Raw genomic sequence first — 27,513 nt, forward strand, 5'->3', positions numbered from 1 at the left:
TGGTTTGGAAAGGGGCAGTCCAGATGAAGTTGTGTTTTGTTCCGTCCTCCTCCTCCTCCCGGGCGCCTTTACCCACGCGCACGCTTCTCCCTTCCCTCCCCGCTGCCTCTGACATTCCAGATCCTTACTCGCGCAGCCAGGAATGCTGGAGGGCGGCCAGCAGCAGCGATTCACTTTCAGCTTGGGATTTGGGCTGCCACTTGTAGGGAAAAAAGGAAAAAAAAAAAAAAGAAGAAGAGAAACAGGACAAAAAGTAAAAAAAAAAAACTTCTAAGCTCCCAAGGCCCGGCAGGCTGAGAGCTGGGGGTCGGAGGCGAAGCGGCTGCACTTTGCAAAGCTGAAATTCCAGCCGCCAGCCCCAGCACGCATGTTGTGGCTGTGACAAAGGGAGATATTTCAAAGGACACGGAGCAGTTCATACCATTAAAGGGAGTACACATTCATGCAGCACAACAGGATTTTTGTTGTTTGCTCAGCAGCCTGTTTGGAGCTGCGAGAAGGCGACACTTCGCCTGCGTAATGGACGTGCTCAGCCCAGCTTCTGGGATCGAGGAGGAGGGGAGAGGAGCTTGGAGGAGAGGAGGGGTGGGGAGGGCAGGCACCTCTCCCTCAGCAAACCTCCAGCGAGCTCTGCTGTAACGCTGCCTCCCTGGGCAGCCACCAGACGTTAGCAGCGTCTCCAGAGGCAAGGCTGCCTGCAGGAAAGGCGAGCGGGAGGCTCTCGGGGTCCCAGCGAAGCACGCGGCGAGTTTGGTGGAAAAACGCACGGGAAACGTGCCCCCAGCCACGCAGCGGTGAGCTGATTTAATAGCTCCCAGACGCTAAAGACAAGAGTGGAGCGCAGCAAGTGTAAGGTTGCAAAAGCCTCTGGGTTTCTTCGCTGGGAAGGTGTCAGCCCCAGTACCTGAAGGGGTGAGCTCAGTACCCGAACTAGCCCTGCTCGGGCAGTGCTGATGAAGCAGTGCCAGGCAGCAGGGTTTGGTGTGACCTGGACGTGCTTCCAGCCACCCAAACCAGCCCCTGCCCAAACAGCGTGCCCGGAGTTAACCCACCTGCAGGCCACATTCTGCTCCGGCTCCACAGGTCGCTTTAATCACAAAATATTTCATAGTAAGTACAAAAGAACAGCTACATGGAACTCCTTAGCAAATATTACTACAGTCACGGATCTGTTGGTTGGAAGCAGTGCCCTGTTTTTGCACGGTGATCGTGTGATTTCACTGACACCCACAGCCAGGGCACGGTGCTTGGCCCAGCTGTGTGAAAGCCTCCTGCAGCCAGCACTGCCCGGGAGAAGCCCTGCAGCATCGCTGCGTGGCCGCAGAGAAGGAAATGCGGCTGTGGGACCGCTGGTCTCGGGGAAAGCCACTTCGAGGTCAGGTTTCTGCTTGATACCTCAGCATGAGAAAGGAGGGGATTCATTATTCACTGGCTGCAGGAAGGAAAAAAGTTTGGAAGGGGTCGAATTCTCCCTGGAAATAGTTCTGCATTCCCTTTGGAAGGTATGGAAATGAAGTCCAGACGCAGGAGAAGGCAGCGACAGGCACCCCGCTGCTCAAGGAGGCTGGGGCAGGACCTTGATCTTTCCAGCCTCCATCTGTTGCGCTCATCACCCCCAGCCTGCAGCTCTCGGAGCAGCAGCAAGGAGGTAAACTCGGGCACTGAGTGCACATTTATAGCCCTCGCGCACGCGGCCTGTCCTTTCGCGCCGCTCTCGGTTTCTGGGGTTTCAAAACAGTACGAGGAATTGAAACTGGGCTAACCCGTGGGGCGAGCAGCACAGCCGTGTCTCAATCACGATCACAAGGCTGCCAGAGCCCAGCTTAGTCACCGAGGTGGAGCTGAACAAGTCCAGCTCGCCCCTTTTTGCCTCCCCTCCAGCCCTACGTGACCCAGTGCCGCAGCCCTCTGGAGCCACGTTCGTGCCGAGGGGCAGGAAAGCTCCAAAAATCAACGCTGACGTGCAGAGCTCACAGCTCGAGCCTCACGCCAAAACAAAAAGCGAGCTTTCTCTTCCCTCCTAATTAAAAGTTAATTAGTCATCCAGTGCAGATGCCTCACAGATTGACAAAACGCATCTTGGTGGACAAGAGCTCGTTTTAAAGAGGAGGGCGAGCATGAGAAATTGCATCCTGGTTAGGCAGGAGGAAGGCAGCAAATGAGATGCAATACGGCAAAACACGGCGGGTTTCAGCGCTGTTTCAACAAAGGTGCCCAATTTCGGGGTTTCTCCCTTTCTAGTTTTCCCCTGTGCAAGTCTGCAACCCGATCTTCCTTCGCAGCTCGCGTGTCCTCACATCCCCACGGCTCGGAGATTCAAGGTCACGGCTCAGATCTGAGGGCTCCTGTCAGGATGTTCCTCAGTATGCAACACCAGCCTGCGCTGGGCTGGAGATGCGGCGCTGCTTATTCTGCGCCGGAGTCTTTCTGCAGCTCCCAGGAATAATAATGAGCAATATTCACCCAAACCCCAGCACGAGACTTTGCGCCCACCGTAACTTCAGGTTGAACCGTGTTTATGGGCAACATCGCTCTCGAGTTTTGTCTCAACTTGGGGTAAAGCAGCACAAATCTCTGCTCTGAGCAATGGCGATTATGAGCGCTTTTCAGACATTTGTCCTTCGAGGTAGCCATCCTCGCCCTTCCTTCGGTCAGGACACTTGTGTTTGCACCCAAGCAGAACATTTTTTTTTTGTAAACAAAGAGGGAAACCCGTATGTGAGGAGACGACGTACCAGAAAGAGGATGAAGCTCTGAGCCACGTATTTGAGGGGAAAAAATCAAATATCCTTTTAATCTGTGTTGAAAACCTTCACCTACAGAATATTACCCTGATAATGCGAATAGAAGCAGCACGGTAACTTTCCAACCTGCAGCAGACAGAAATGGGAAAGAAAGCTAGGATTTACAGCCAGCGCTGCAGAACGATGCTCCCAGGTGATGTGAGCCCACGGCATGTTCTCCGGGAGCGCAGGGGAGAAGGAAAACAGAAGCCCTCTCGGGAGACAAGAATTCTAATAAAACTTGAAGGATGAGGGAGAGCGGTCGGTATTTTTGGAACAAATTATCCCAAGCCTATCTCCTCCAAGTCCTAGCTGTCATTTTCCACATCAGGTTTCACCACGCTCTCCTGTACGCCACCGAATGACTTCTCATTCAGTTGTCTTTTCTTTCATTTGCAGCCAAACCTCCCTATCTCCCCCGAGCAGGCACGTATGGAAGAGCACATCTCCTTCCCCGGCTACCCAGGGCTCAGCTGACGGAGGGGGTGAGCTGAGGACATCCCTGGGGCCACGCTGCACCACGCTGCTCTCCACACCACGTACCTCCTGGCAGGGTTTTGGAGCAATTTGGAGAGGACGATGGTTCAGCAACGTGGGTGAGCCTGCCTTGGTGGCTGGCCTCGGCGCTAGGGATCGGTAAATTGGCACAGCTGGGAGTCACAAACACAGCCCTTGAGGATGATCTCGCTCACTTTTCTCTGAGCAGAGGAATTCCCTGCTAAAGTCAGGCTGCGCTGAGCCCGACACTGCTGGCACCTCCTGGGGACTTCAGTTCTTTGCTATTCAATTACAAATCTTCTCAACCCTCGCTTCTGGATTCTGCTCCTGCAGGAGCAGAGCATGCTGTTTGTATGTTTAGTCATGTCCAAGTCCAGGGAAATACTGAAATCTACATTTCTTATTTTATGCAATCCTTAAATCTATTCTAAAGCCACATTTATTATGACACCTCTCTGGAGGGACTGAGTGAAATAAACTATCCTGGCGCTACATGCCCATAAAGTCATTGTTCTGGGTCTAAAGTAGTCTGTAAAAAAAGCAGAGAAAATCAGCTTAAACACGAAATATCCATTAGCTATTGAACTATTGATGCGAGCCACAGAGAACAGACTCAAAATTTGATATCCAATTGCTTTTATGTTACTGGATTGGAATGCAAAACTGAAATCTGTAGTGTAGAGCACCTCCCAAAACAACAAATATTAGGAGCGCTTACACTGTGGGCACAGTTTAACAAATCCTGGGATTCCATCCATCCCAAGATGTCCTACATTTCTGATTATTTAAGCCCTAAATAATGTCTTTCCACACACTAAGTGTTACAATTACTTTTTTTCCCCTGGAAGAATGTCTTGCATGCCTTGCACTATCCTTCTACTACATCCAAATGCTTGGATGTGAGCACCGTTACCTGCAAAGGAAAAGCCCGTGATCAACCCGAGCTTTGATCTGACAAGTCAGGGATCCTGTTTTAGCATCCAGGGTGCCAGAGCTGGATGAGAGGTTACAGTACTGGTGCTCACCACACCCCGGGTACGGGGACACCAGTCACTTCTTCCTCTGCAGGGGATCTCGTGGTTAAATAGTCTGAAGAGCTCGACCAGAATTTTTGGAATGGAATTAACCTGCACAGAAAAGGCTGAGCCTCGTTCCTGCTGCTCTCACATCTTTATTCATCGCGCCCGTCGCCTTTGTGCAAAAGAAATTGTGCTGGTTCTGTCGCGGAGCTGCTCATTTCAGTGCATAATGAGCTGGTTTGAAATTAGCAGCACTGTTATCTATCCGAGGAGATGTGCTGAGAAGCCTGCCTTAGAGGTTGTGATACTAAATGTTGCTCCTTGTACAGCCAACTCTCCATTATCTGCGAACTGCAACCCAGTTTGCAGACACTGTAAGAACCCAGAGGGCTGACGAGCGCTGCTGTGATGTGGGACAGCTCAGGGTCAAAGCTGTAGCAGCTGTATGCACCGTAATCCCCAGCCCACTATTATTTTGGATAACGAAAACTTGATTGAAAATACATGCTCTATAAAAACCACTTTAAAACGCCGTAAATAAATCACGGCAAAATTATATGCAAGCTTTAACAGGTTCAATTATAGCTTCGCAGGGTTTGCTTAGAACTGAAAAAGGCAGCGACGGTTCTGTTCGGCAACAGAAGGCTGAAGGACTGTAGCAAAGAAATTATTGGTCAGGCAACGAGCTGTGTTGTAAACGTGATGTAAAGGCACTGCAGCAGTTTGCCATAAATGGAATACAAACTGTACAAGGGAGCAGGCTTTCATCTGCAGCACACTGCCTAGGATTCCCAGGAGCAGATCTGGCATTATGTCTCAGGGACAGGAGGCAGGAGGGAAGGATCTTCCTCCCCTCCCGAACGTACACATCAGCTGACATTCTATAATTGCACGCACAGCATCATACTTTCCCCCACTTTTTATTCCCCTCACTAAATTTATCACAAAAAGGCTGGGAGCTGTACCTAATAGGCTTACCTGGGTTACCATGAAGGAGCAGAAGCAGATAATTTTAGTGCGGGCTGAAAATATAGGTTTAAATATAAATCTTCAGACTTTTTGTTTTCTTACAAATATGGGGAAAAAAAGCAGTGATTAAAAGAGTTAAAAAAAAATCCACACCATTCTCAGCAGAGAAACTTCATTTTAGCACCTATAAGTGCCAAATTATGCATGCAAGAGAGAGCATTCGAGCAGTTCTGTGGAGGAGAATTGAGATTTTGGAAGAATGAACAAGGTGAACACTCAAATCCAGCGCTTGGAAGAGGACAAGAAGAGGGATGTACACCAACAGCTCCGGGGACTTCCCTGACTTCAGAAGCTGCGAGCTGAATTTAATGAAAAGTTTGCAGAAGAGGGAGAAGGATTTCATTACGTTAACCACAGCTCTGCAAGGGATGATGCTAAGATGTTGGAGAAATGGATGACAATGGAATCAATAACCAGATTTCGTGCCATTTGAGGCTGTAAGTGTGACCAGCCACGAACCCAGAGGCCTGGTGCAACCCCAAGGCTCCGTCCTCGTATGCCACAACCCTCGCTATGACCGCACGCCAGGGGGAGGACTGAGATCTGCAGATAATGTGCTTCATGTTCATCCAAAAGCTGCTTCTGTCTTTTCAGAGTCAGGCTTCTTTCCCAATGTCAATATTATGCTTTTGTTCCAAAAAAGCAGCACGATAACATCTGGAGAGATGTTTTCTTTCCATTGTCCACTCTGAAGTCCAGTTTGGAGCCCTGCTCATGCCAAAACTGAAGTTTTCCTCCACTGACTACCATTAAGAATGAAGTAGTGTTAGAACAGTACATTTTCCAGTAAAAGTTGCTCAACGGTTGCAAGTGTTTATTGGTGAGTTACCTCTTCCCTGATTCAGCTTTCTAACAAAGGAGGGAGGAAGCACAAAGATGTCGAATTCCAGAGGAGGAATGCGGCAGAAACTCGCAAACATTAACAGGCGGTGTCAGGGAAACGAAGAAAGTGAAGAGGAATATGAGAACCAGATGTAAACACAGCCATTTCCAGCCACGGGACTTTCCAAAATATGACAAGAGAAATAAAAATCTCGGAGCGCTCAGGCACTAACAGATCCATTTTTCCCTTTATCGAAATTCATCAGATTTTGCATACTTCCCACCCTCCCCAGCCACTCCAGGGCTGTAAAACCTTTGCGTTCGCCTGTCTGTGGAAGCAACTGGCTGACACAACGCAATATCCTAGTGCTGCTGGCCAAACAAATGTATAACTTCAACACATTGCTATCTAACTATGTTTCAAGCCTATTTCTGGCCTTCTTTCAACAGCAGCAGCAGATTGTGGTGCAGAAGGTTACGTTCGCTCCCAAGGATGCAATCGAGGAGCAATGAAAAAAAAAAGCCCATTACAAAGCTGTGCCCAGCACTAGCTCTGTACTGGGTACCTACTATAATGAGTAAAGAAAACATACTGAGGCGTGAAAAACCAAAGCTGGTTGCAAATCCCTGCCAGGAAGGAGTTTTACAGCTTAGGATTCTACATCTTGACATACCAAATAATGAAGCAGCTCCTGCCAAACCATGTTACTTCTGGTAGTGATACTACATGTCTAAATTATAAAAAAAACAAACAACACAAACCCCCAAACAATGACTTTCCAAATATGAGGCTTCTTTCTGAACAAAAGCATGTAGGAGGATATAAACTCAGAACAAAAAGTGACCTTTTAAAGACAAGGGTGACAAACAGCATCACCAGGCTTGAGTCACTGGAACACACAATTTTTCCTACAGTGGTAGTTTCCAAAGGATATTTTATTGCCAGAGAATTTGACTTCAGTTTTCCAAACAAATGTAGATTATTCTTCATTCCTTTTTAGCCATCTGGCAATACAGCTTCAGCTTTTCACTCCTTCTGGACAGATCTGGGAGACAAATCATTTACTACTTAAACATGAGGCTACATCATCCCGCATGGTCCTTGCAAGACTATTAACCTCGCAGGGACTTTGCCACATGGCCACAAGGAAGCGTTGGCCAGCAGACTGGTGAGAAGGGCTAGAAAGGAAGCACCAGGTGCAACACATTCGTGCTGCATCTGCTGAAGCCATTTCCTATCGCCCATGCACAATTCACCCTTTCTGTAAGGCAGACATCACAACAGGGCTATCCCGACATCTGCTGCTGCATGGGACAACTTCAGTCCTGCAGGTTGGATTTTTCTGAAGAATGTTTTCAGCTACATCAGGAGAGACGCCCGTGCTGTGGCCTGCTGGATGACTGACAATGAAATGTGATCATCAGCTCCCGGGGGGCAGAGAGCCCGCTACAAGTAGTTAAGTGGTTGGAGATGTTTTTCCCTTCCATAATTTTGAGCGTGTCATGATGAGATAGAGTTTGACAGTTTCAAACAAAAATTAGCATGATGCTCCATGACGTGTATCAGCACAAACATATGCTGGGAACTTTTAAAGTCAAAAAGTGTAAGAACACAACTAGCCATAAAACAAGAGTTGGGTTTAGCTCGTCTTTGGGATATGTTCCAGGGAATTACACCGCTCCTCACCCAGCTGAGGCAGGCTAATAACCTCACTGAATGCAACCAGTCCTGTCTCCTGGAGGGGCTGCGCCACATTCACGTGGAACTGGAGGTGGAGAGAGGCATCCACACGCTGCTGATCCTGCTGCCACCCCATGCACTGTGTCATCACACTGCTCCTGGTTCCTTCTGGGAAGAAAAAGGATCCCTGGACACCAGTGAGATCAATCCCATGTCGGCGACGGAACAGGAGCCTGGGCTGGAGTGGGATAATTTGAACTAACTGCACAGGCCTCCCAGCAATGCCAGCAAAAGCCAAGGCATTCGGGGTGGTGGTATCCGATTCATTGCTAAGCTCAGCTCCATAACTTCAGGAGAAATCACTTGCTGACAACTGAGAGAGATTTGTCACCTTGGACTACATAGAAATTGAGAGAGTAATTTCCTAAAGAAGAAGTTAAAGCATGAAGTTACCTTAAATAGTTATGGCTCTATGACCTTGTAAACCATTCCTGGAGGACTTGCTATTTTGCTTCGTCTTACCAGGACCCGTGAATCAGCTATTAGCAGGTTTTGTGTTACTCAGCTCCATCGTGGCCACTGCTTCACATTACACCTTCCTAATTCAGCAGCTCGGTGAATTGCAGGAATTAACCTGAACGTACTTAGCTGTAACCCTGTAGTCTACGTAGCCGACTTGGCCTGCTTGGCTTTAAGCACAAACAATGTGTTTTCCCAGAGCTGTAAATAGGAACTGGACAGCCATGCTGATGATTTAAATGCCGTACCGACAGGGATGGCAGACAGCAAGCCCAATAACCTTCTCAAAACATTAAGGTTAAGTAAAAACAACAGAGGCATATCAGGCTGGAGAGCTCATGAGGCAAATCGTCTGTGCAGAGGTGAAGAATTTTTAGTAGAAATATTTGCAGAATGAAGTTCTATAGTCTTCCCCCTCTACCTCCCAAGGAAGCCAGGGTACTCCAAATACAATACAAATGTTCTTCGCCACACTTAAAGCTCTACAGCAAAACACTAACTCATGCTCTTGCAGCAATTTTCTGCTATTTTAAACCCATATTGATATTGCTAGCTGCACTCATATTAAAGATCTCCTCTCGCTGCAGCACACACAATCCATTAGAGCATTTTGTTTATAAACAGGACTAAACAGACCCAATCTCTCACAGCCTTGCTTTCCACATAATTAAGTTCTCTATCATTTAACTATAGCCCTGCAAGTGACGCATAGCTACCACCTACGTTACCTTGGATGTGGGCCAGATGGCTTCCCTCCCACGTCACACTGCATCTATGCTATAAGTAAATAGTCAAGGGTAAAACCAGGGCAAAATTCCTGCATCCTTATTCCCCAAATGGGACCCAGGGCTAGGAGCAGTAAGGCGGACGATGAGCAGTATCCTATAATGCTATCAGTAAGGCTGACGATGAGAAGGATCCTAAAATGCTATCTAGATTAAATGATTTTCCTTTCTTATCAGCTAGCAAGAAGTTCACCTATTTTGTTCCATTTTCTTAGTCAACTTTCCCTGGTATCTCAGCAAAACAGTGCAGCCCGAGGACATACCTTACCATATTAGGCAATCCGAGGCCAGAAAGTGGAGGGCTCGGATCCTTCCTTAGCTTAAAAAGACAGTCCGCAAGCATGTCAACAGCCTGCACAGTGCTACGCCTCGCACTGCTCAAAGTGGGAAAAGAGGACAATAAACTAGTGGGATCCGTAGCTGGGACTCCCAGGGCTCCCGACAGATGCAGTCTGGCTGTAACAGGCAAGTAAGAAAACATGAACTGAAATGGCTTTTGATCTTTTGGTTGTTTATCTTTTTAAAAGATGGATGCGATAAACAGCACAGCTACAAAAGCTAAATTGCAAGTCTCCATGGAAGATAAAATGCCACTAAAAGCAAAAATATAGGTAAGAAATATACCAGTATCAAGACTCCCGAGTCATACTTGGAAACAGCTATAACATCAGGACATTTAGTTTGCATAAAGAACTTCTCAGTTCATTGGTCTTCCCTTAGAATTCATAAAATCGAGCTTAGAAATTCATTCCTTCCGAGAGAGATTAGTTTTTATTAGCATCCAGTTGCATCTGGTGATTTCATGTTAATAATACAATTAGGCAAAAAACGTAGTATTTACAAAACAGAGTGGGCTTGAGTGGTGTTCTGCAGAATTTAAAATACTCATGTTTTGTAAATCAAAGTTCAGGAAGGCAAGAATGGAGCTTATTTAATACACTTACTGTGACCATAATCCATAATCGTACGCTTCAGCATTATTTCTGCATAAAAGTTAATCCCATTAATGTGTCTGGGTTTTACATTGTGCTATACAGACTGTCCTAGGGGAAGTTCATGAAAACAGATGTTTTCTTTGACACTTTTATTGCCCAGAGACTTGTTACTTTACCAACATGACACTCGGTGCATTCTGCCGTATTTAAAGCTTTCCCTTGACAAACCGTATGACCCAAGGGTGAGGCACATTTGCAATGCCACGGAAGAGAAATGCAAGGAGGTAAAATGCTTTAAATGATTACAAACACTTTTCTACTTCTGTTATGGATGATACATCATTCGGAGTCCACTTTTCTTCCAGATTGGTCCCAATTTCTTCTACTGTGTAATGGCAATGGCAGAAGTCAGGTATAAGTCAAAGGCAAAAGAGCCAGGGACAGGGAAAACCCTCTCCAAAATGTAACACCGGACTGTTCTCTTTAGTCTTCATCATCACCCTTCAAATGCTGCATCCCAAACTAGATTTGCACTGATTTGCACCTGGACTGATCACACGGTCTTCATACTCATTAGCCTCACCATGACTGAATCCTCGGTAATATTTCGGTCACTGCTTTGTTGTGAGCCGCAGAGGTTCCCTAATGCAAGCCCATCCCCAGTGCTCAGCCTGGTACTGCTCCTGTGATCCTTGAGACTCTTGCAAATATTTCTTATTTTTATTTTATTATTTTTACTTGCTGAGAAATGGAGACTAGATTGAGGCCAAACTCTTTTCTCATCTCTGGTTTGAGCTCAGGTCTGCCCAAACCGAACAAAGGCTCTTTCCTTTACATATTCTTCCCAATGGAACCATGCAAAAAAAAAAAAAACCTCCTAAAGCTGCTTCCCCAGAGGCTTTTTCCAACTAAAGCCCTTGTGCCCTTGAACATTTATTCCACAATAAAACTTTGTCTACTCTTCCAACTTTCCACAGTGTACTCAAGCAGTCTACATCACAAGGAGAAAGGCGGGGTTGGTAGCAAAACATATGAAGGTTGCCTGACACATCCTATTACGAGACTGCTCTCAGTTGCCTAAAACTCAGCCAAAGCGTCTGGGCTGGTTTCCCACGCTGGTGTTCATAAGTTTCGGCCAAAATAATTCATCCACTTCTGAGAATTAGAACAACATGTATTTTCTCCCTTTTCAAAAAACTGCATCTACCTTTCTTTCGCTCAGCTCCATCGCCGCATATTTTGGAGGAGGGAATTCAAGTAGGGCCTTTCTTGGCTCCCATGAAAATCTTTCTAATATCAGCCAAGATATAAACACGGGAAGGAAAAAAATCTGCTCAAACTCCAGGGAATCTGTGGGGGTCTGCAACTAAAATAGGGCATTTCAGTGAATTCAAGCTCACAACTCTGTTGGTTGCACCTACCTGTCCAGAACAGCAAGTTACCATTGATAAATTAATTATTATTAATTGTCCTTGCTGCTAGAACTGAAACAAGTAGCTGCTCAGTGACTCCTGCCAACCTGGCTGGCAGTTAGCAGCACAGAAATCTCTTCAATTTGCACGTAAAATAAACTGGGGAAGAGTGATCAAGAAAACATGATGCTGGAGGCGATCAGGAAAGAAAATAAACTGGAAACTGGATAAGAACAAGAGGGCTGGGAGGATCGGCGCCAGTGGAAGGAGAGTCTAAGCCAGGATCTAACATGTGCAAAGTCCTAAGAAGAAAAGGGGCACTGCTGCCACAAAGCAACAGGGGCCAGGGGAACCGATGGAAAGTCGCCATGCTGTTAGATGGGAACCCACAAGAAAATTGTGGGAAGTACCAGACAAAAGGATTCCTTGCTGTTAGTCTGGGGAAAGACAACATCACTGACTGTAAGAGACTGGGTGACCCTGAACTTCTGGGAGCGTACGGTGAATTCTTTGGAAGTGCAATTTACCTGTTTACAAGAGTCATGCAGACTGTGCTCAGAGTTTTCATCAGGATCAGACTCGAAGATGCCTCCAAACCTGCAGCTTCGCACACTCTTTTGTCTTAATTTAGCTTACTGGGGACAATTTCCCAGAAGAACAAGACACTCCTAGCAAGCCCAAAACACAACTCCTGAAAATGAGGTGTCCCTGTTACCATTACTTTTTATCCATTACAAACCACACCCCTTTCAGTCTCATGGCAAGACGACCAACATTTCAAAACAGTTTTAAGGATGACACACTGCATGAAAGATTCAGCCATTTAAGTGGAAAATCCAACAAAACTGCATACCAGTATGAACAGAAACTCTTGCGGGAAGAGCTAGGCCTCTTGAAGCAGGTGGTGCTCCCCGTCTAGTGCACGCTATGGGAAGGAATGTCCCCAGCTTCACATTTGCAATGTAAGCTTTGGGAAAGCAAAGGCTGACACTGAAAGACAAGTACATGCTAAGAGCCATCCGAGCACCACGTGAGTCTCTGGCTCCAGGACCCTGCCCCATTTTGACCAAGTGCAGCACTAAGAAAAACAAAAGTATACCCTAAGGAGTGTTATGGAAAACTTTCAGCAAAGAACCAGTTAAGTTTTCAATAAAATGATCCTTCGGTCACTACTGAATTGCAAAGAACGTGAGAAAGCTATTCTAAGTTCAATGTTTTCTGTCAAAGATTAAATGTGACAACAAGCAGGCTCACCCCTACACAAGCTTAAATTTACTATTTTTCCCAGGTCCTGCACAACATGCTTTAAGTTTGGAAATGTATTTAGCTTTAACATTGTCAGAGGAAGTCATGTTGTCAGGCTTAAATGTGTTTTAGACAAAGACAGACAGAAACAAAAGAAACCAAGTCAATTTGGAAGGACTCGGCAATTATTATGAAAGGAAAGAAAGGCCCTCAAAGGACGACAGAGACTATTGCAAGAACAGGGGAACAAAGAACAATCTCTGATGTGTTGCTTGGCAAGACAATTTCCCACAAGGAAACAAATCCAGGAGGAGACAAGGGCGCAGATTTGGGAAACACAAAACATACTGCCCAAACTAACAGCGTCAGGATGATTCTGAGCTACAGGCACGCGCCTCCCCCAGGGCACCTGACAGCCTCGCTCCCTGGACGCTGCCGCTCCGACAGCTCCCTCCACAATGCACGCACCCTTGATTCTGCTCCAGTCCCTTTGGGTTTAAGAACTGCCTATGCAGCTTGCAGACAGCACACTTTTGAACCTAAGCCAGTCTGTAGATATTCAGCATGTTTCAGAAGAGAAATCAGTACGGAAAATGCTACTCAGCCACCTCCCGGTTTGTGCTCAGCTGCTGCACAGAGCCTGAACCTCTGGGGTGAACAGAAGTACAGCCACAGAAGACTTATAGCCACCAACCCTCAGGAGTGAAGCACCGACTATTCAGAAATACGTTTTCACTTACCCGAGTTTCCTTCACTTCCTCATTTCCATCAACTTCATCATCATCCTAAGATGAAAAGCAAACAATATAATTAGGCAGCCTTGAAAACAGCAATTTATTTTTTTGTCACAGCAACATAATGTATTGCTTATGAATTGATGCTAAAGCTGTGAACAATTCTGTTGAAATAACTGCCTGCCTAGCTGCTTTTGGCTGATTATCTGATAATGTTTGGTAAACTAATGGCCATTTGCAGCATCTTAGTAGTGGAGAAAGCATTACTCTCTAGAGACTGCTACTGTGATTTGAATGCTCCTCAAGACCTCGTAGGAGAGGGAGTAATGCACCTAATTTACTTGGGGAACAAATGTTGTGACACTTGAGATGACTACGTGTCTGAAATGTTGACAAAATATTGACTTTCAAATAATGTCCTCCCCTTCACACAGACCTCAGAAGGAAAGAGTAGCCACCCCAGACAGCTTGCACTTTATGCTGCCTCTGTAACCCTCGTCCTAACAGCTCCATGGCAGGCTCTAGGAGTTCACAGAGCAATGGTAAACTACCACAGCATCACACCTGACTCAGCACTGAATTCAAGACATTTCGGAGGCTGTATCTGTGGTTTCATATAGAGATAACAGAGAAATGAACTAAAACTCTGAGAAGTGATTTTTCTTCTGCTCTGAAGCTAGTAACATCGCTCCAACGAGCCTGTAGATAACCGGGCAAGCTGCAAAGCATTTAACAAAGAAAACAATAAGCAGAAAAAAAAAGAAAAAAAAAAGATTACACTTGGCACATGTGCAAAAATGCCAGAATCATCTGAAAATAGTCAAAAGGGGTGTTTGCAACCAGTCTTTTAATGGACTTTCTGATGTTCCAGGAGGGTCCTGTCAACTCGCAACTCCAAAGACTCAACACTATCTGTGTCTGCCATTGGGAAGACCATTGATTTTTCATAGTATTGTGCAAGAATTGTACCTTACGCTCTTTCCTCCTCTAACCAAGGTTTGGAGGGCTGCCTTTCTTCCCTCAGACTGAAGAAATCTCTTTGAAACCAGAACAAAAAGAAATGACCGTGACACAGCCAGCTCTTCTGCATTATATGCTGTGTGTGTTCTCTGGTGCTGGGTAGGGGATCCAGACACAGGTTTTATTCTTCACTGTCATCCTTTTAGGGGGCCTAAAGTGTAGCCAAATTTGGACTTGGAGGAATTTGAAAAATACTTCCAGTGGCTCAAGACCTCCTTCTTCCAAAGAAACCAGACTTCTAATCTCTCTTCTCCCATGTGGGCTCTTTCACAATTTTTCAAGGATCACACTGATTTGTGATCAAGAGCAGGCCTCTCGGAGCCTGCTTCTTGGATTTTACATGGGCCAAAGCGTGACGTGATTCCTTTGGAAGTGCCAGTCTGAAACAGAGTTGGAGAGGGAAGGACTAATGGGAAATCAACTGAGCTGGAAAAAATCTGAAGCTCAGAACTGGAAGAAAATTCACCCTGAATATTACAGAATGAGTTTTACTTCGCTGAGGAACTCAAACTCACATCTTTTGTTGAGAAAATGATGCCGGTGCCTCTTCGCCTCTCTTTTGGCCGCCTCCTCTCTCGGATCGACTGTTTGTTTGAAGATCTGTCGTCTAAATCTGGATCTTCGCACTCTAGCCAAGCAAAGAAAGACTGCTTTGGTTTCAGTGATTTACATTTGCGTTTTTGCTAAGGCACCGGGGTTCTTCTCAAGCTGATCAAGGTCATTTTGGCTTGTGTTATATTACAAAGAAGTTATTAAAATGAAACGGAATCCCAGTGCCCTACTACATCCGGCTACTCACACACCTTTCTTTATCAGAGACTAGAGAGGATATCTGAGCTGTCAGCTTTTCCTACATCATCACAGCTTACTTCTGTTCTCAGGACAAACTGTAGTAGTGGAATTGCTCCCCCCAAGCTCTAAGATCTAAACACTACATGGATTCATGTTATACGGTCACTTAGCCAAAAACGGAAGACTTCTCTTTTACAAGCAATAGGCTGTATCCTACATCAAGATTTCAATCTAAACAAATAATATTTATTTGATGAGATAGCAGCTCCCCATACCTCTCCCCTCAGAACAACAAGTAAACTTATTCTCTGTATACAAAGTTCTAAAACCCATGAAAAACCCTGAGCTTTGAATCTCCTTCATTCTGCTGGGTACGTACCATTTTTCTCCATCACTGTGGCTGCACCTCTGAAGTCTGCTGGATTCACAGAGTCAAGACCTAGATACTTATTTGTTCGAGTTAGATAAGAACTTGTATAAAGGAGAGGCGCTGACGTAGAAGGAGATACAGGTGTTGTAGGTTTGTCTGGTTGTGCTGGGCACCTTAATCGCCGATAGACAGTCTGTAAACAAACAGGACAAAAAGTTAGTAAAATGAAAAGGATTTGGGACTTCGGGTAACTGAGTGATCTTATAGAACGTAATTTTTTTCTTCACTGCTGCTGGAAGCGATCATCTCTATCCACCAGATCAAGTATAATTCATTCCATCAGACTGGGACAAATGTTAATAGCGTTGTACAGCTACAACATGAGAGCACCTTCCCATGGCCGGGAAGCCTAGGATCACTGACTTAGTCCTCACTTTCTATGATCTACACAGTTTTATTTTCTGGCAAGGCAGAAAAGTAAAATTCTCAATTGAGAGCAAAGGAAGAGATAAAATCTTACACCTCCATATCCACACCCCTCACGCAGATTTCTGAGGTGGGGATAATCCTCAATATTACTTCTTTCCAGCAAGTCTGCCCCCCTCGAAATAAACAGAGGACCCCACAAGAATTTCTCCTTGTGTCATCTATCCTAAATGGTTTCATTAACTCAAACAAGGAGACGTAAGGCCAGGAGGATCACCTCATCATCTGCACTTCTGCTCCACCGTGACCGGGTTTCCTGCCTCTCACTGCTGTCCTCAGCAGGCTCAGTGCTCTCAGCTTTCTCACTTTGCTGCTCCTGAGCTTGCCGTTCTGCCCGAGACCGGCTGAAGGTTCGCTCTGCCTCCTGAAGGTCTGTCAGCGTCACACCCTAGAGAGAAAGAGTGAGAATTCTTTAATTTGTGCAGTTAGATTTCAAGTCTTCCAGCTCAGGTACTAAGTTGAAGATGCCCAGCAGGCTTCTGCCTGGCCAGGTGAATGTTTTTGGGCTTTGCCTTTATGCTAACACCAAGAAAAGCACTGTGTTGCCTTTAACACATTTCTCAGTGCATCTACGCAATAAATGAGTCAAAGCAACCCAAATATACACGATCAAGCTACAAACGAAAAGGCAGCTATACTGCAGAAATGAGAACTTTGAAATCTCACTTGTGTATGCTTAGAGGAGTATTTGGTAATAACTGCTTGGGTGAACTTTTGACAGAATCTCTCCAACACTGGCAGGGCAGACAAGCCCCTTGTAGTAAGTAGCAGTACACTAGCAAAAGAAATCTTGCTTCTTTGCACACTGGCTCTCTTCATCTTTCACTTGAACATGACAATTGCCATTCTTTACCTGCGTAGACCTGCGAGTCTGTCGAGCCTGTCTGGATCGTGCCTTTCTCAGTGATTCTGCTTCCTCATCCCGTACTGGAGTCAGATATGACCTGAAAGAAAAAAAAAAAGGCAGAAGATGTTAAAATAAAAACAGATGCTCTGCCTTCCTGTCTCTGTGAACTCCAGAGTCATGATATTATTATTTTTTTCATATAGACAAATATAATTTTAGCTCCATCTACCAAGACTAATGTTGTCTTCTGCTTTGGGACAACTTTGCTATGAACATGTGACACACAAATGCACACATTACGTTCTCCCTGCAGCCTCTTTATAAATAAACTCTTTAGCATTGAACACGTTCTGTTAAAAATGTATAACTGTTTAGTAGATTATTTGCTCCATTTCATCTCTTACTGCATTCGTAAGGAAAAAAAAATACCTCTTGTGCAGATTAAGATCTCAAGAACAGAAATCCTGCACTGGCACATTCCTCAGACCCTCCTTCCTGTCATTATATTCACGGTCATATTCCTGCAATCTGCTGTCTTCATCAATATGAAACCCATCACACTAGAAACCGGCTGAACTGCTGGCGTCTTACAAAGAAAAACCACCTGGGAAAGAGTTAAGAAATGAAAGCACTGACCCCCGCACACCGGAGAAACCCAAGTCCCTCGATACGGAAAAGCATCCAGTTAAAACAGAGATCTTGTCACCACTAGATTTCATTAAACCCGTGAGATTTCAGAATTATTCACGTGAAAATACAGGAACTGAACTCTCTGCACATGCACTGACTGCGGAGGAACCTGAGAGAAATTCGGCAGTGCCCCAGCAGAGCCAGAGATTGCACAGCGCTGAGACTGCTCTCCATCCTGGTGGAGTGGCTTCCATCTCAGGGAAGATTAATTAGCTTGGACTCTCCAGGCTGGTTAATGGGGAACGGTTATTAACACTGCCTCAAGAACGAGCGTCTGAAATGAAATGTTCTTTTGTAGGTCTGTCCCTGCCACAGGTTAACAGAATATCAGAGATCTAGATCAGTTCACAGAGTAATTAGCCAGGAGAGGGATAAGGACCTATCAAGGAGCACCGTTAATTTTTCCTTGGATTCTTTTCCTGGCTTCTCCACTCCAGGCCACTTCCACCTATAAAGAAATGGGCTGAACGGGTTTTTCGTCTGATCCAGCAATTTATTAGGAAGATTACTGACTTTGCTGCACTACGACAAAACCCAACGAATCCCAGAGGGTGGATCATTCCGAAATCGTTTCCCCCCTCCCCCCAGCTTTTATCCATCTCTTCACGATCGTGTGCTTAGCACTGATTTCAGCTGGCTCGTGGCTGGCAGCCAAACGCACGCTGCCCTCCGCTGCTGAGCAGAGAAACTCGCACCACGTAACAGAGGGGGTGCTCTGATTACCTGCAGGTACTTCCATGGGGTACCTCACACCCCAACGGGGCAGATAAAACAAAGTCTTCTCACCTAAACCTGGGTGCATTCAACCCGCTAAATCGTGCCCTGAACTCCCCTGCGTGTCCTGCCCAGGTTTCCAGAGGATAAGGAGAGGGAGAAAGATCGTCCGTGCTGGAGATGCCGGCGCTGCAGACTTGTAGAGGAGATGAATCATCCTCTGGGAGCTGGCTGCGATGGAGATGTCTACATCCGAGCTGGCCAGACTCACCGAACTGCACTTCCAGGGTGCAATTCATCACCTTCAGAAAGAGCCTCCAGCACAGATCATGGGAATGCATTGCAGAGGAGCTCATTTCTTCCCATTGATTATCCAGACAGAAACACTAGCTGTGATGGATATGCCAACGCTAGAAGTGCCTAAAATTCAGAGAGATGATTGCCTCCCAGGAATTTGCTGTTTCACGAACAAAACAACCTGCCATTCGTCGGGTGAAAGCTATGCAACTCCTAATTTTGCAGAGGAGAAGTTCTCTTTTGCTCCCCTTTATGCTGTGCATATGGGCTACCCGGGTAATGGCACATTAAGGGAACAATCAGCCCTTCCTGCAGCTTTTGACACAAGCAGAATTGCTGCTATTAGCACAGCATCCCCAAGTAATAAGCCACCTGCGGGAAGAACGCATTTGTAAAATATACCACGAGTTAAGTTCAGAGCAGTTGTAAAAAAAAAAATCCTGAAAGGTAGAAACCAAGTAAAGCTGTGGCTAAGTCAGGTGGCCAGGGCACTGCAGCAGCTCTGAATCAGCAGAACTTGCATCTCGTGCTCTTTAGGATTTCAGGATTCAGCAGTTCTCACTGACAGGGCAGGAGCGCAGGAGCTACATACATGAATCGGGGAGCTGGAGGATGAAAAATGAGACATGCCTTTGCCTGGAGAGGAATTTGGCTCATACGACAGCACGTATGCAGAGAGCCACACCGTGCTTGTTCAGGAACACTCCTGGTACGTGTGAGCACCACGAGGTCGTGCTTCGAGCAGCTGAAATACTTCTGCACGCAGCAAAAAAAGGTCCAAGCTCATTGGCACAGGGTGCAGGAGAGGACAAGGCAGATTTTCCAAACAGATCAAAAAAAGGTTAGACAAATCCATGGAGCACCAGCTGAGCTAAAACAAGGTGTGGTGTGCCCACTGGGAGCCCTCTGGCTCTGTGGCAGGGTCAAAGCAGCAGGTTTGCAGGAGCACAGCGAGGCTGCCGCAGGGTTTCCCTTCCTTCAGTGCTCAGCTACAGCTTTGGGTAAAGGCGGCCAAGTGCATGGACACAGCAAGAATGCAGCAAGAGAATAAATGTTTTGTCTCTTATCCCTTCATTCTCCCAGACCTTTTTCTCTGTGCTTCCAGAATTTATAGGAAGATGGGAATATTTTAAAAGCACCATTAGCAATTCTGCATGCCTCACCCGTAACAGTGACTTAATCTCCAGCACATTTTGCAAGTCAGACCAGCACAGCTCAGGCTGCAGCCTTTATTGATTACCAACTTTTGGTTTCCATTTACACAATTCCCCAAAGCTTGGAGCTCACCCAAAGCCATTTTACAAGTCTGAGCTAAAGGACTGTTCTGATACAAATCAGCAGAGCCACTGCACAGGGACACTGCCGATTTCTCTGAGTAAGCAGCTCCAGCCTTCCCCTGGCGATGAGGGAAGGTGGCTGTGCTGTAAACATCTCCAGTGCAAACACAGACACCGCACCTGCTGGCAAGCCAGCCGCAGTTTTGCTCTAATTGACAAGAGGAATTTTTTGTCTCCTTTATTTGGGGCGGCGGTGCTGGCATCAGGAGGTACAGACAGATTTTACAAATCTGGGTGAAGCTTCACTTTGCTTACCGGCTGAATTTTAGGCTACTGGAGCATGCTAAATGAGAGGGAAGGAGGAAAGAGACAACAAATTCACGGAAAGGAGACAGCAAGATCTGATGCAGCCACAAAGCAAGGCTGGGCTAAACGGCAGAGGGAGAGCAATGCACTGCTCTCCAAAGCAGAAAAACTGCAGATCGCAGCAGGCTGAAGGGAACAAACAGCAAAAGCAGCCTGTAAACAATCCACAGAGTTTTTAATTATTTCAAGAAACGCACTGCTTAATGAAGTGCGGTATCCACGGCATCCTATTAACTCCAGCAAACATCACGTGGTCCGTGCAGATCTTTAAAGAAGTGGCCCCGTGCACTGCATTTCCTTGCGCTAAGCTTTCTCTGAGAAACGTTTTCTCAGAGTTTCGGCTGCAAGAACCAGCAGCAGCATATAAATTGTTGGAGACGCGTACGTGAGAGGCTGCAAAACCACTGCAGAAGTTTACAGTTCCCAGAGACAGAGCCGAGCGTGTCCTGCTGCCACCAGGCAGCTGCAAGCTTTTGGTTCGTGTGTGAGCTAGAAACGAGCTGGGAACTGAGTGATTGCTCCAGCTTCCATTTAATTCTTTCAGTTTTCAAGAAAACGCCAATTTTCACTGTTAACTCTTTTAACGAGGACACTGCCACACAAAGGTTGATCCCGAATTGCTCATCACCACCTCACACCAACAGCAGCAGCAGGAAAATTCTGATAGAAGGGGAGATTCGAAACAGGGCAAAAGGAAACCTGGATCCATGAGCTGGTAAGGCAGGAATACAAGGGTCTGTCCCTAGGAGAACCTGTGCCAGGGAAAATAAGATCGTGCTGTGGAGAGAAACCCCTCCGGAGCACGGGGCAATGACGAGCCGTGTTAACTGGTGCACAGGTAACAGGATTATGATGAATTTCTCCACAAAACACGGAGGCTTCTGATAATCCCATCACAACCCCGCTCTCCTTTCTTTCTGTCCTGAACTCTTTCGAGCACTTCTCACCTGAAGCACTCGTGACAAACGCCATCCACCGCCGGGGGAGCGGGGAGCCACCTGCAGCAGGGAGGGCACGCCAAGAACCCCGAAAACGTCCCCAAGTTTGACATTTTCATACCCGGGTGACGCAGCACTGGGAAAGCATTTGCCTACAAGAGAGTCACCGGCGTGGGTCAATGCTCGGAGCAGATCTGGAAGCTGAATCTTCATTAAATGCCACAGCTGCCCGTTTGTCACAGCCATCGGGGAGCTTTGCCTTGCTGCCAGCACACCGCAGCTCTGCATCCGCACAGCCCCGAGCTGCAGGGGGCCACGGGGGATTGCCCCAGCCCCATCAGGTCCTTCCCCAGCACACCCCTGTTCCCATAAAGCGCAGGAAGAAGGGCTGCTGCTTGGCAGACAGTACCTCGAGGTGTCTGGTCCCTCCAAACACAGCACTTCTGGATAAGAACTGGGGCCATGCCTGGTGCTGGTGTTACAAATGAGATCGTGGAGAGGGCAGGAGCCTCTCCACTGCCCCCCGACTCCTCTCTCTTCTCAGTCCAAATCCCCTTTCTACTCTGGGAGCGACCCTATGCTCCACTCAGTAACCAGAATTACTGGAAGCTTACAGCCACCATGTTCTCAGAAGCCAGGAGAAGACTTTTGGTGCTTCCAGCTCGGGATAACGCAGGCAGGAGGAGCTGGCACAGCTTTGGCTTCCTGCAGGCAAACAGCACGTTCGGCACAGGGACGGCCATGCAGTCATTCAGGCTCTGACAGCTGGAGTCACTTCCCTCAAGAGCACACGTTCGCTGTCCTAAACACTGCAGTAAATTCAAAAATCCTTATCATATGGATATATGTGTAGGTATAATGAAAAAAGGGAGAAAAATGCCCGGCAAAAGCCTTAAGAACTGATACAGTTCCCCTGGAAACAATTGGAAAAGTACAGCATCCCAGCAGTGCAATCCCACAAGCTGGAAACTTGCCACTAGCTAAGAAACTATCCATAAGCCGGGGGAGGGAAGAGCAGCAAGAGCAAGCTTTGCAGGAAACAATGCTGACAGCAGCTCCCAAAATACGATTTCTTAAGTTAGATACTAAAGTCTGTATGCAGCAGCAGATCAGGCACTGACAGGTACACGGGAACAGTCAGAAGACACCTTCCTGCACTCACGACCAAGCAACAGGTTTCTGTTCTCCCCTGTATCCATCCCTGCGCTAACTTGTCCTCTGCATCAGCCCACAGCTACTGACAATACTCCTTAGAGAAGCTGCCACGAAAAAAAAAAGTTGTCTGACCATAATTTAACAAGACCACGCAACAGGCAGGAGAGGAGGATGACATGTCAGGCTCTGAAAATGCTGGAGCTGGGAACGAGGGGAGAGACAGCCAGACAATGCTGAGTCATTTAATAAGCCGAGGACAAAGGGATAACGAGATTTCAAGATCACACTCTTCAAAGCGTTTCACAGCTGGCTTGAGAAGGCTCGCCTGAGCATTCCCCATTTTCAGGCCTCTGCTTTTCTCCCTCATGCTAGGCCTGGCTGTCGTGAACCGTCATTGTGTTTCAATCTGGACTGTGAATTTTCAGCTCGTGGAAGTTTAAAGGCCTGAATTTCAATCATCTGCTTACAGTACGATTAGCAGGTTAACAAGCACAAGATGAAATTCTCTATCTGCAACAGCTTGGCTGTGCTCAACACGTTCAGGTGCTGATCCGAGAGATTAAGAGCCTTGCGATCTTTGTCACTTGCTAATCAAAACAACAAGTACCCTTTATCCTTCCTCAAAACTCACGCTTTGATGTGATGTTTACAATGGTTTGAGGTTACACGCGTGGCAGCTGATGCTCTAGGAACACTTCCCATCATACAGCGACTGCGTGTGTCCCATCTGCCCGTGTTCATCTCCTCCCATGCTCTTCGGAAAGCAGAGCTGCTCCTCTCCTGCTGCATCCCCGCAGCAGCTAGCTCAGCGCCAGTCCTCTACAGGCTGAGCTGCTGCAACACGAAGAAGTGAGAAGTGCTCCAAGCACGGACCCAGGGGTGCTGCTGCTCTCTGCTCCAGGTGCTCGGGATCTCCTTTGTGAGGAAGGAAAAGGCAGCAGCCCTGTTACCTACTGAGTCAGGGAGACAGAACCTGGGCTGGGAGCTTTTAGATGATCAGTGTTATCCCCTTGCATTAATTCATATCACTTGGCATCCTGGTGAAATGGTAACAAACGGCACGGGGATCACGCTCCTCGAGCTGACCACCTTGTCTGGGTGACCACCGGTCTGTGACCCTCGGCTGTTGCAGCTCTCTCAGAAAAAGGGAAAAGGTTGTTTAACAACAACAATAATTGAGGATTTTTTTCCCTAAGACACAAGCAAAGAGTTCTGCAAACAAAGCTGCTGGCCAGCAACACATTTTCTCTACTGAACTTTGCTTTAGTTAATTGACTGCATTAGTTGTAATTGTCCTAAGTGCAAAGCTTCCCAGGCTGGAATACTTGAATTGGTTTGTGTTCAGCACAGGACATCGGGTGCCAACACACCACGCTGAGCAGTTTATCACTGCGTCACAGCACAAGGTGCGCTGGTGTCTGCAGTCCTCAGAGGCTGAATTCGCATTAAAAAAAAAAAATTGCTGCATGAAATGGAGCGGGATGAAACTCCATCTCCTGCCAGCTGATGAACGAAACGCAGACAAAGCTGCAAGTGCTCTGCCTCCCGCAGTATTTCTCTCTCATTGTCAAGTAAGCAGCAAGTCAGGGAACACAATCTGACATTTAACCAACCTCAAGCAGCTTTCAACCTACAGCAGCTTTCCCAAAAGCCAGTTTGTACACAAGGCAGGAAATTCTTGACTAAAATTCACTGGACAAAAACACGAATATCTGGGAAATTACCTTTTGCAACTAAAAAACCCAACGAACTTGCCGGCAATACGGAGGATTCAGCTACTGAACTACATAAACCCTGAGAAAAATGCTCGCTTGGCACAGGGCTGCACGGCCTTCCACTGCCACCTCGTGGGGAAGGCACTAAGCAGCTGCCCGAGCACTTCCATGGGATCCAAACCATGAATCAGCCCCATCTGAATTACAGAAAACATCGCCGAGTATTAATAATGCAGAACAGATTTCCATTTCCTACCGAGCTAAGATTGCAATTTCTTAGAGTTGCCAGAGGCTTTGGTTCGATTTCATGAGTCTGCTGTTCCCAGGGACAGCAGATTTATTAAGCTTGCTCAAAAACTTTTTCCGTACAAGTCCCTGGGTCTCTACCTGGCTTCCTTTGCTTCTCCACCTGTAGCATCCACGGGTCGGTGCTGTGGAGCAAAGACATGAACAGAAGAGCTGGTTCTGTGCTGTTCGCTCCCAGCTGCACACCCATACAGCATCTCTACAAATATTTCAGGTCCGTTCTTTAGTCTAACTCATGTTTTTGGACACTGAGAAGCATGGGAAGATGTTTGAGTTAGTCAATGCCCCTACTCCGAACATCCAGGTGCTGATACCCAGAGGTGACTGGGGTCCATTAGGGGAAGGGGCTATCAGACACGATTAAATCCGGGGAACATCAGCAGTTCTGGTTAGGATGTAAAGAGGAATCACGCGCAGATTTGGAACGGAGGCAGGGATGGGGAAAAGCAGTTTTACCTTCTGCTTGCTCCATGCTCTCCAGCTGCACTTCTTTGAGGCTGGTCAGCTCGAGCAGTGCCCGCTTCGTTCCCTCGACCATTCCTGGAGGAGCTCGCATATATTCCCGCTTGGAGTTAGCGGGCCAACCTACAGCCTGGGCTCCTCCGCAAATACCAAAATCCCCCCCCCCTTCCTTAACCCTGAGCGCTGGATAAAGGCAGGGGGCAGCTGAGCACGCGGCAGCACACCTGCTCGCCTTCCTTACAGGAAGCAGAGCTCAGCAGCAGTGACCCCCAGCCCACACCTCGACCTTTTCCCAAATAAAAAAACCGCAGCCCGCTTTCTGAGACGGCGGGAGCGACCTCGCCTCGTCCCAACATGGCAAACCCCACGGCCTGAAGGATTCCTGCCCTCCCACGTCATTCGGCCAGCAGCCTTTTAAAAAAAGGACGACTTTATCTGAAAGAGATTAACCGCAAAAGCATGGCCGATAAAACGCTTTCGGCAGCAGGTGCCGGATGATGGCTCGCTTCTCCACGAGCCCTTTTAACTTCTTGCTGTCCGCTGGGCAGCGGGGTGGGAAGCTGTCCCTGCCCCTGCCGTGGTGCCTGGCGGGGGTGTCCCCACGGGTGCTCCCCCGTGGAAGTAAAACCGCTCAGCGACAAGGATTATAGGGTCAGCCACCACTGACAACAGCAATAAGGTGGCAGCAAGGCAGCGCTCACAGCTTTACCCACCGCTTCCTCTCCAGTGACATTTAAACACCCCCTGAACGCAACGTCCGTGGTTTATCTCTAAGATTTCACGGGTTTTGGTTAAATGATAAAGGTTAACGGAGGTATCAGGCATCTGCGCTCACCCCGCAGGAGTCATGTTCTGAATTTGGACAGGACAAGAATCACGAGGCAAAAGGACTTGCCAAAAATTGTTCATCTAATAGTACTGGTGGAGGAGGATTCAGTTATTAATATATTATTAATATACGCTACTATAATTAGCAGCTGGATCCTCAGAATGAAGGAATGAAGAATGAATTCCTCTCGGGAGTGAAGCAGAGAAGAAATATTTGCCAGGCACGTTTACTTTGCGTGTCAGTGAACTTTCTTCAAAACCTGCAAAAAAAATCTGTGGAAAGCTTTAGAGGGCAAGGTGCCGGGCTGAGCACGGCCTCCAGCCCCTGGGCCCTAAGAAAACAAGCCCATCTCACTCTTATTCTTGATTTATCTGAAAAATTGGGCAGAGTATGTTAAAAATAATAAGGCAGAGATGTATTTCCTGCCTCTAGCAGCTGGCCTGACAGCAAGTACGACCACCTGGCTGGAACCTTCCTGAGCAGCAGGAAGAACGCCCGACTGCAGAATGCAATCGTGTAAACAAGGCGGATGGGGAAAAAAGAGGAAGGACAAATTAAATTCCTAAATCTGACAAAACCGGGCATGACTTCAACTTCAAGAACATCCTTTTAAAGCGATTACACAGTGGAGAGCTCAAACTCAGGACCTGTCTTCAGAAGCTCTCGGGGAAAGCTCGTCTCCCCGCACAGAAGTGCTGCCCACGGGCTGCATGGTGGCCTTTGCATCTGCCCTGGGATCCGGAGCAGTTTTTCAGACCCAGAAAAGCTTCGCGGAGACCCTGAGACCTTCCTTTCAGTGCCACAAGTCACATCCAGCTCGGTGTGACCCCTGACCACCTCGCCTCCATGCGTAGGGCTCCCAGGAGAGACGTGGCCACGCAGCGCGGCGCTCAAACCGCAGGGGCAGGATCGTGGCGAACTCTGCGAGGGAGCTGTGGGTGGCACTAGAGGCCGCTGTCATCTCGGATAAATGCAGATAAAGGCAGCGGGCTGCAGCCAGCAGGACCCCCCTTGAATCCCCACCACTTGCTTGCACCGAGCAGAAACCAAAAGGACGGCGGCTTTGCACCGAGGGGGACAGGATCCACGTGAGACAGGGGATGGAGACGGGATGCAGAGCACCCCCCGCGCCTGTACCTCGCCCTCAGAGCTGGTGTTGTTCAGAGCTCAGCTGGACAAACGCATTTGCAATGCGAGACAGCTTGGCGCTGGCAGGAGATCATCGAAACGGCCCGGCAGCAACGCTCATCGCTGGCTCCGAAAGTCCCCCAGAAAAAAGGAGAAATCAACTGGCAAAAAAAAAACTATTGATTCTGGAGGATGGCACGTTTCCAGCCCCTCGCTGTCGGCGCTCCGCAGTGCTGCAGCAGAATGCAGGGAGGCTGAACGTGCAGCTGGGTACCTGTAAATACGCACGGCAGCAGCCTGGCCGCCTGGCACAGCCATATGGCTCTAGCAGCAGGCAGCACTTTGGCCACGGCCAGTGCAGGCACACAGACCGCAGGACATTCCTCCGAGCTGCGCTGCTGCCTTTGCTTTTTTGTTCTTCCCTCCCCTCCGTAAAGACACAGCCATGGTTCATGCTATTTCCCAGCCACCGGAGCGTTTGCTGACCGCTTTGGCCAGCCGACACGTGCAGCAGGTAAAAGACAGGGAAGAAATGCTGCCATGGGCCAGGGCGAGGGCTGCTGGCTGGCAGAGGATGCGCAACTGCGCTCCTGAGCCCTTTGATCCTCGTTCCTCCCCAGACCTAACACAATCTTCTGCTCTAACCTTTTGGCTTCGCC

The 27,513-nt window shown here is 47.5% G+C and overlaps 1 protein-coding gene across 6 annotated transcripts in view; it reads right to left on the reverse strand.

The window, feature by feature from the left end:
• Window positions 1–27,513, reverse strand: part of PPP1R12B (protein phosphatase 1 regulatory subunit 12B) — a 110,624-nt gene that overhangs the window by 26,192 nt on the left and 56,919 nt on the right. For all 6 annotated transcript variants that reach the window (XM_032203280.1, XM_032203274.1, XM_032203278.1 and 3 more), the window contains 5 exons: window positions 16,984–17,074; window positions 16,348–16,518; window positions 15,654–15,837; window positions 14,998–15,110; window positions 13,469–13,513 (listed from right to left, as the gene is read on the reverse strand). In XM_032203280.1, coding sequence (XP_032059171.1) covers window positions 13,469–13,513; window positions 14,998–15,110; window positions 15,654–15,837; window positions 16,348–16,518; window positions 16,984–17,074 — 604 coding nt within the window. The remainder of the gene's footprint in view (window positions 1–13,468; window positions 13,514–14,997; window positions 15,111–15,653; window positions 15,838–16,347; window positions 16,519–16,983; window positions 17,075–27,513) is intronic.

Source organism: Aythya fuligula, chromosome 25 (genome assembly GCF_009819795.1).
Source record: "Aythya fuligula isolate bAytFul2 chromosome 25, bAytFul2.pri, whole genome shotgun sequence".
In the NCBI taxonomy this organism is placed as follows: Eukaryota; Metazoa; Chordata; class Aves; order Anseriformes; family Anatidae; genus Aythya; species Aythya fuligula.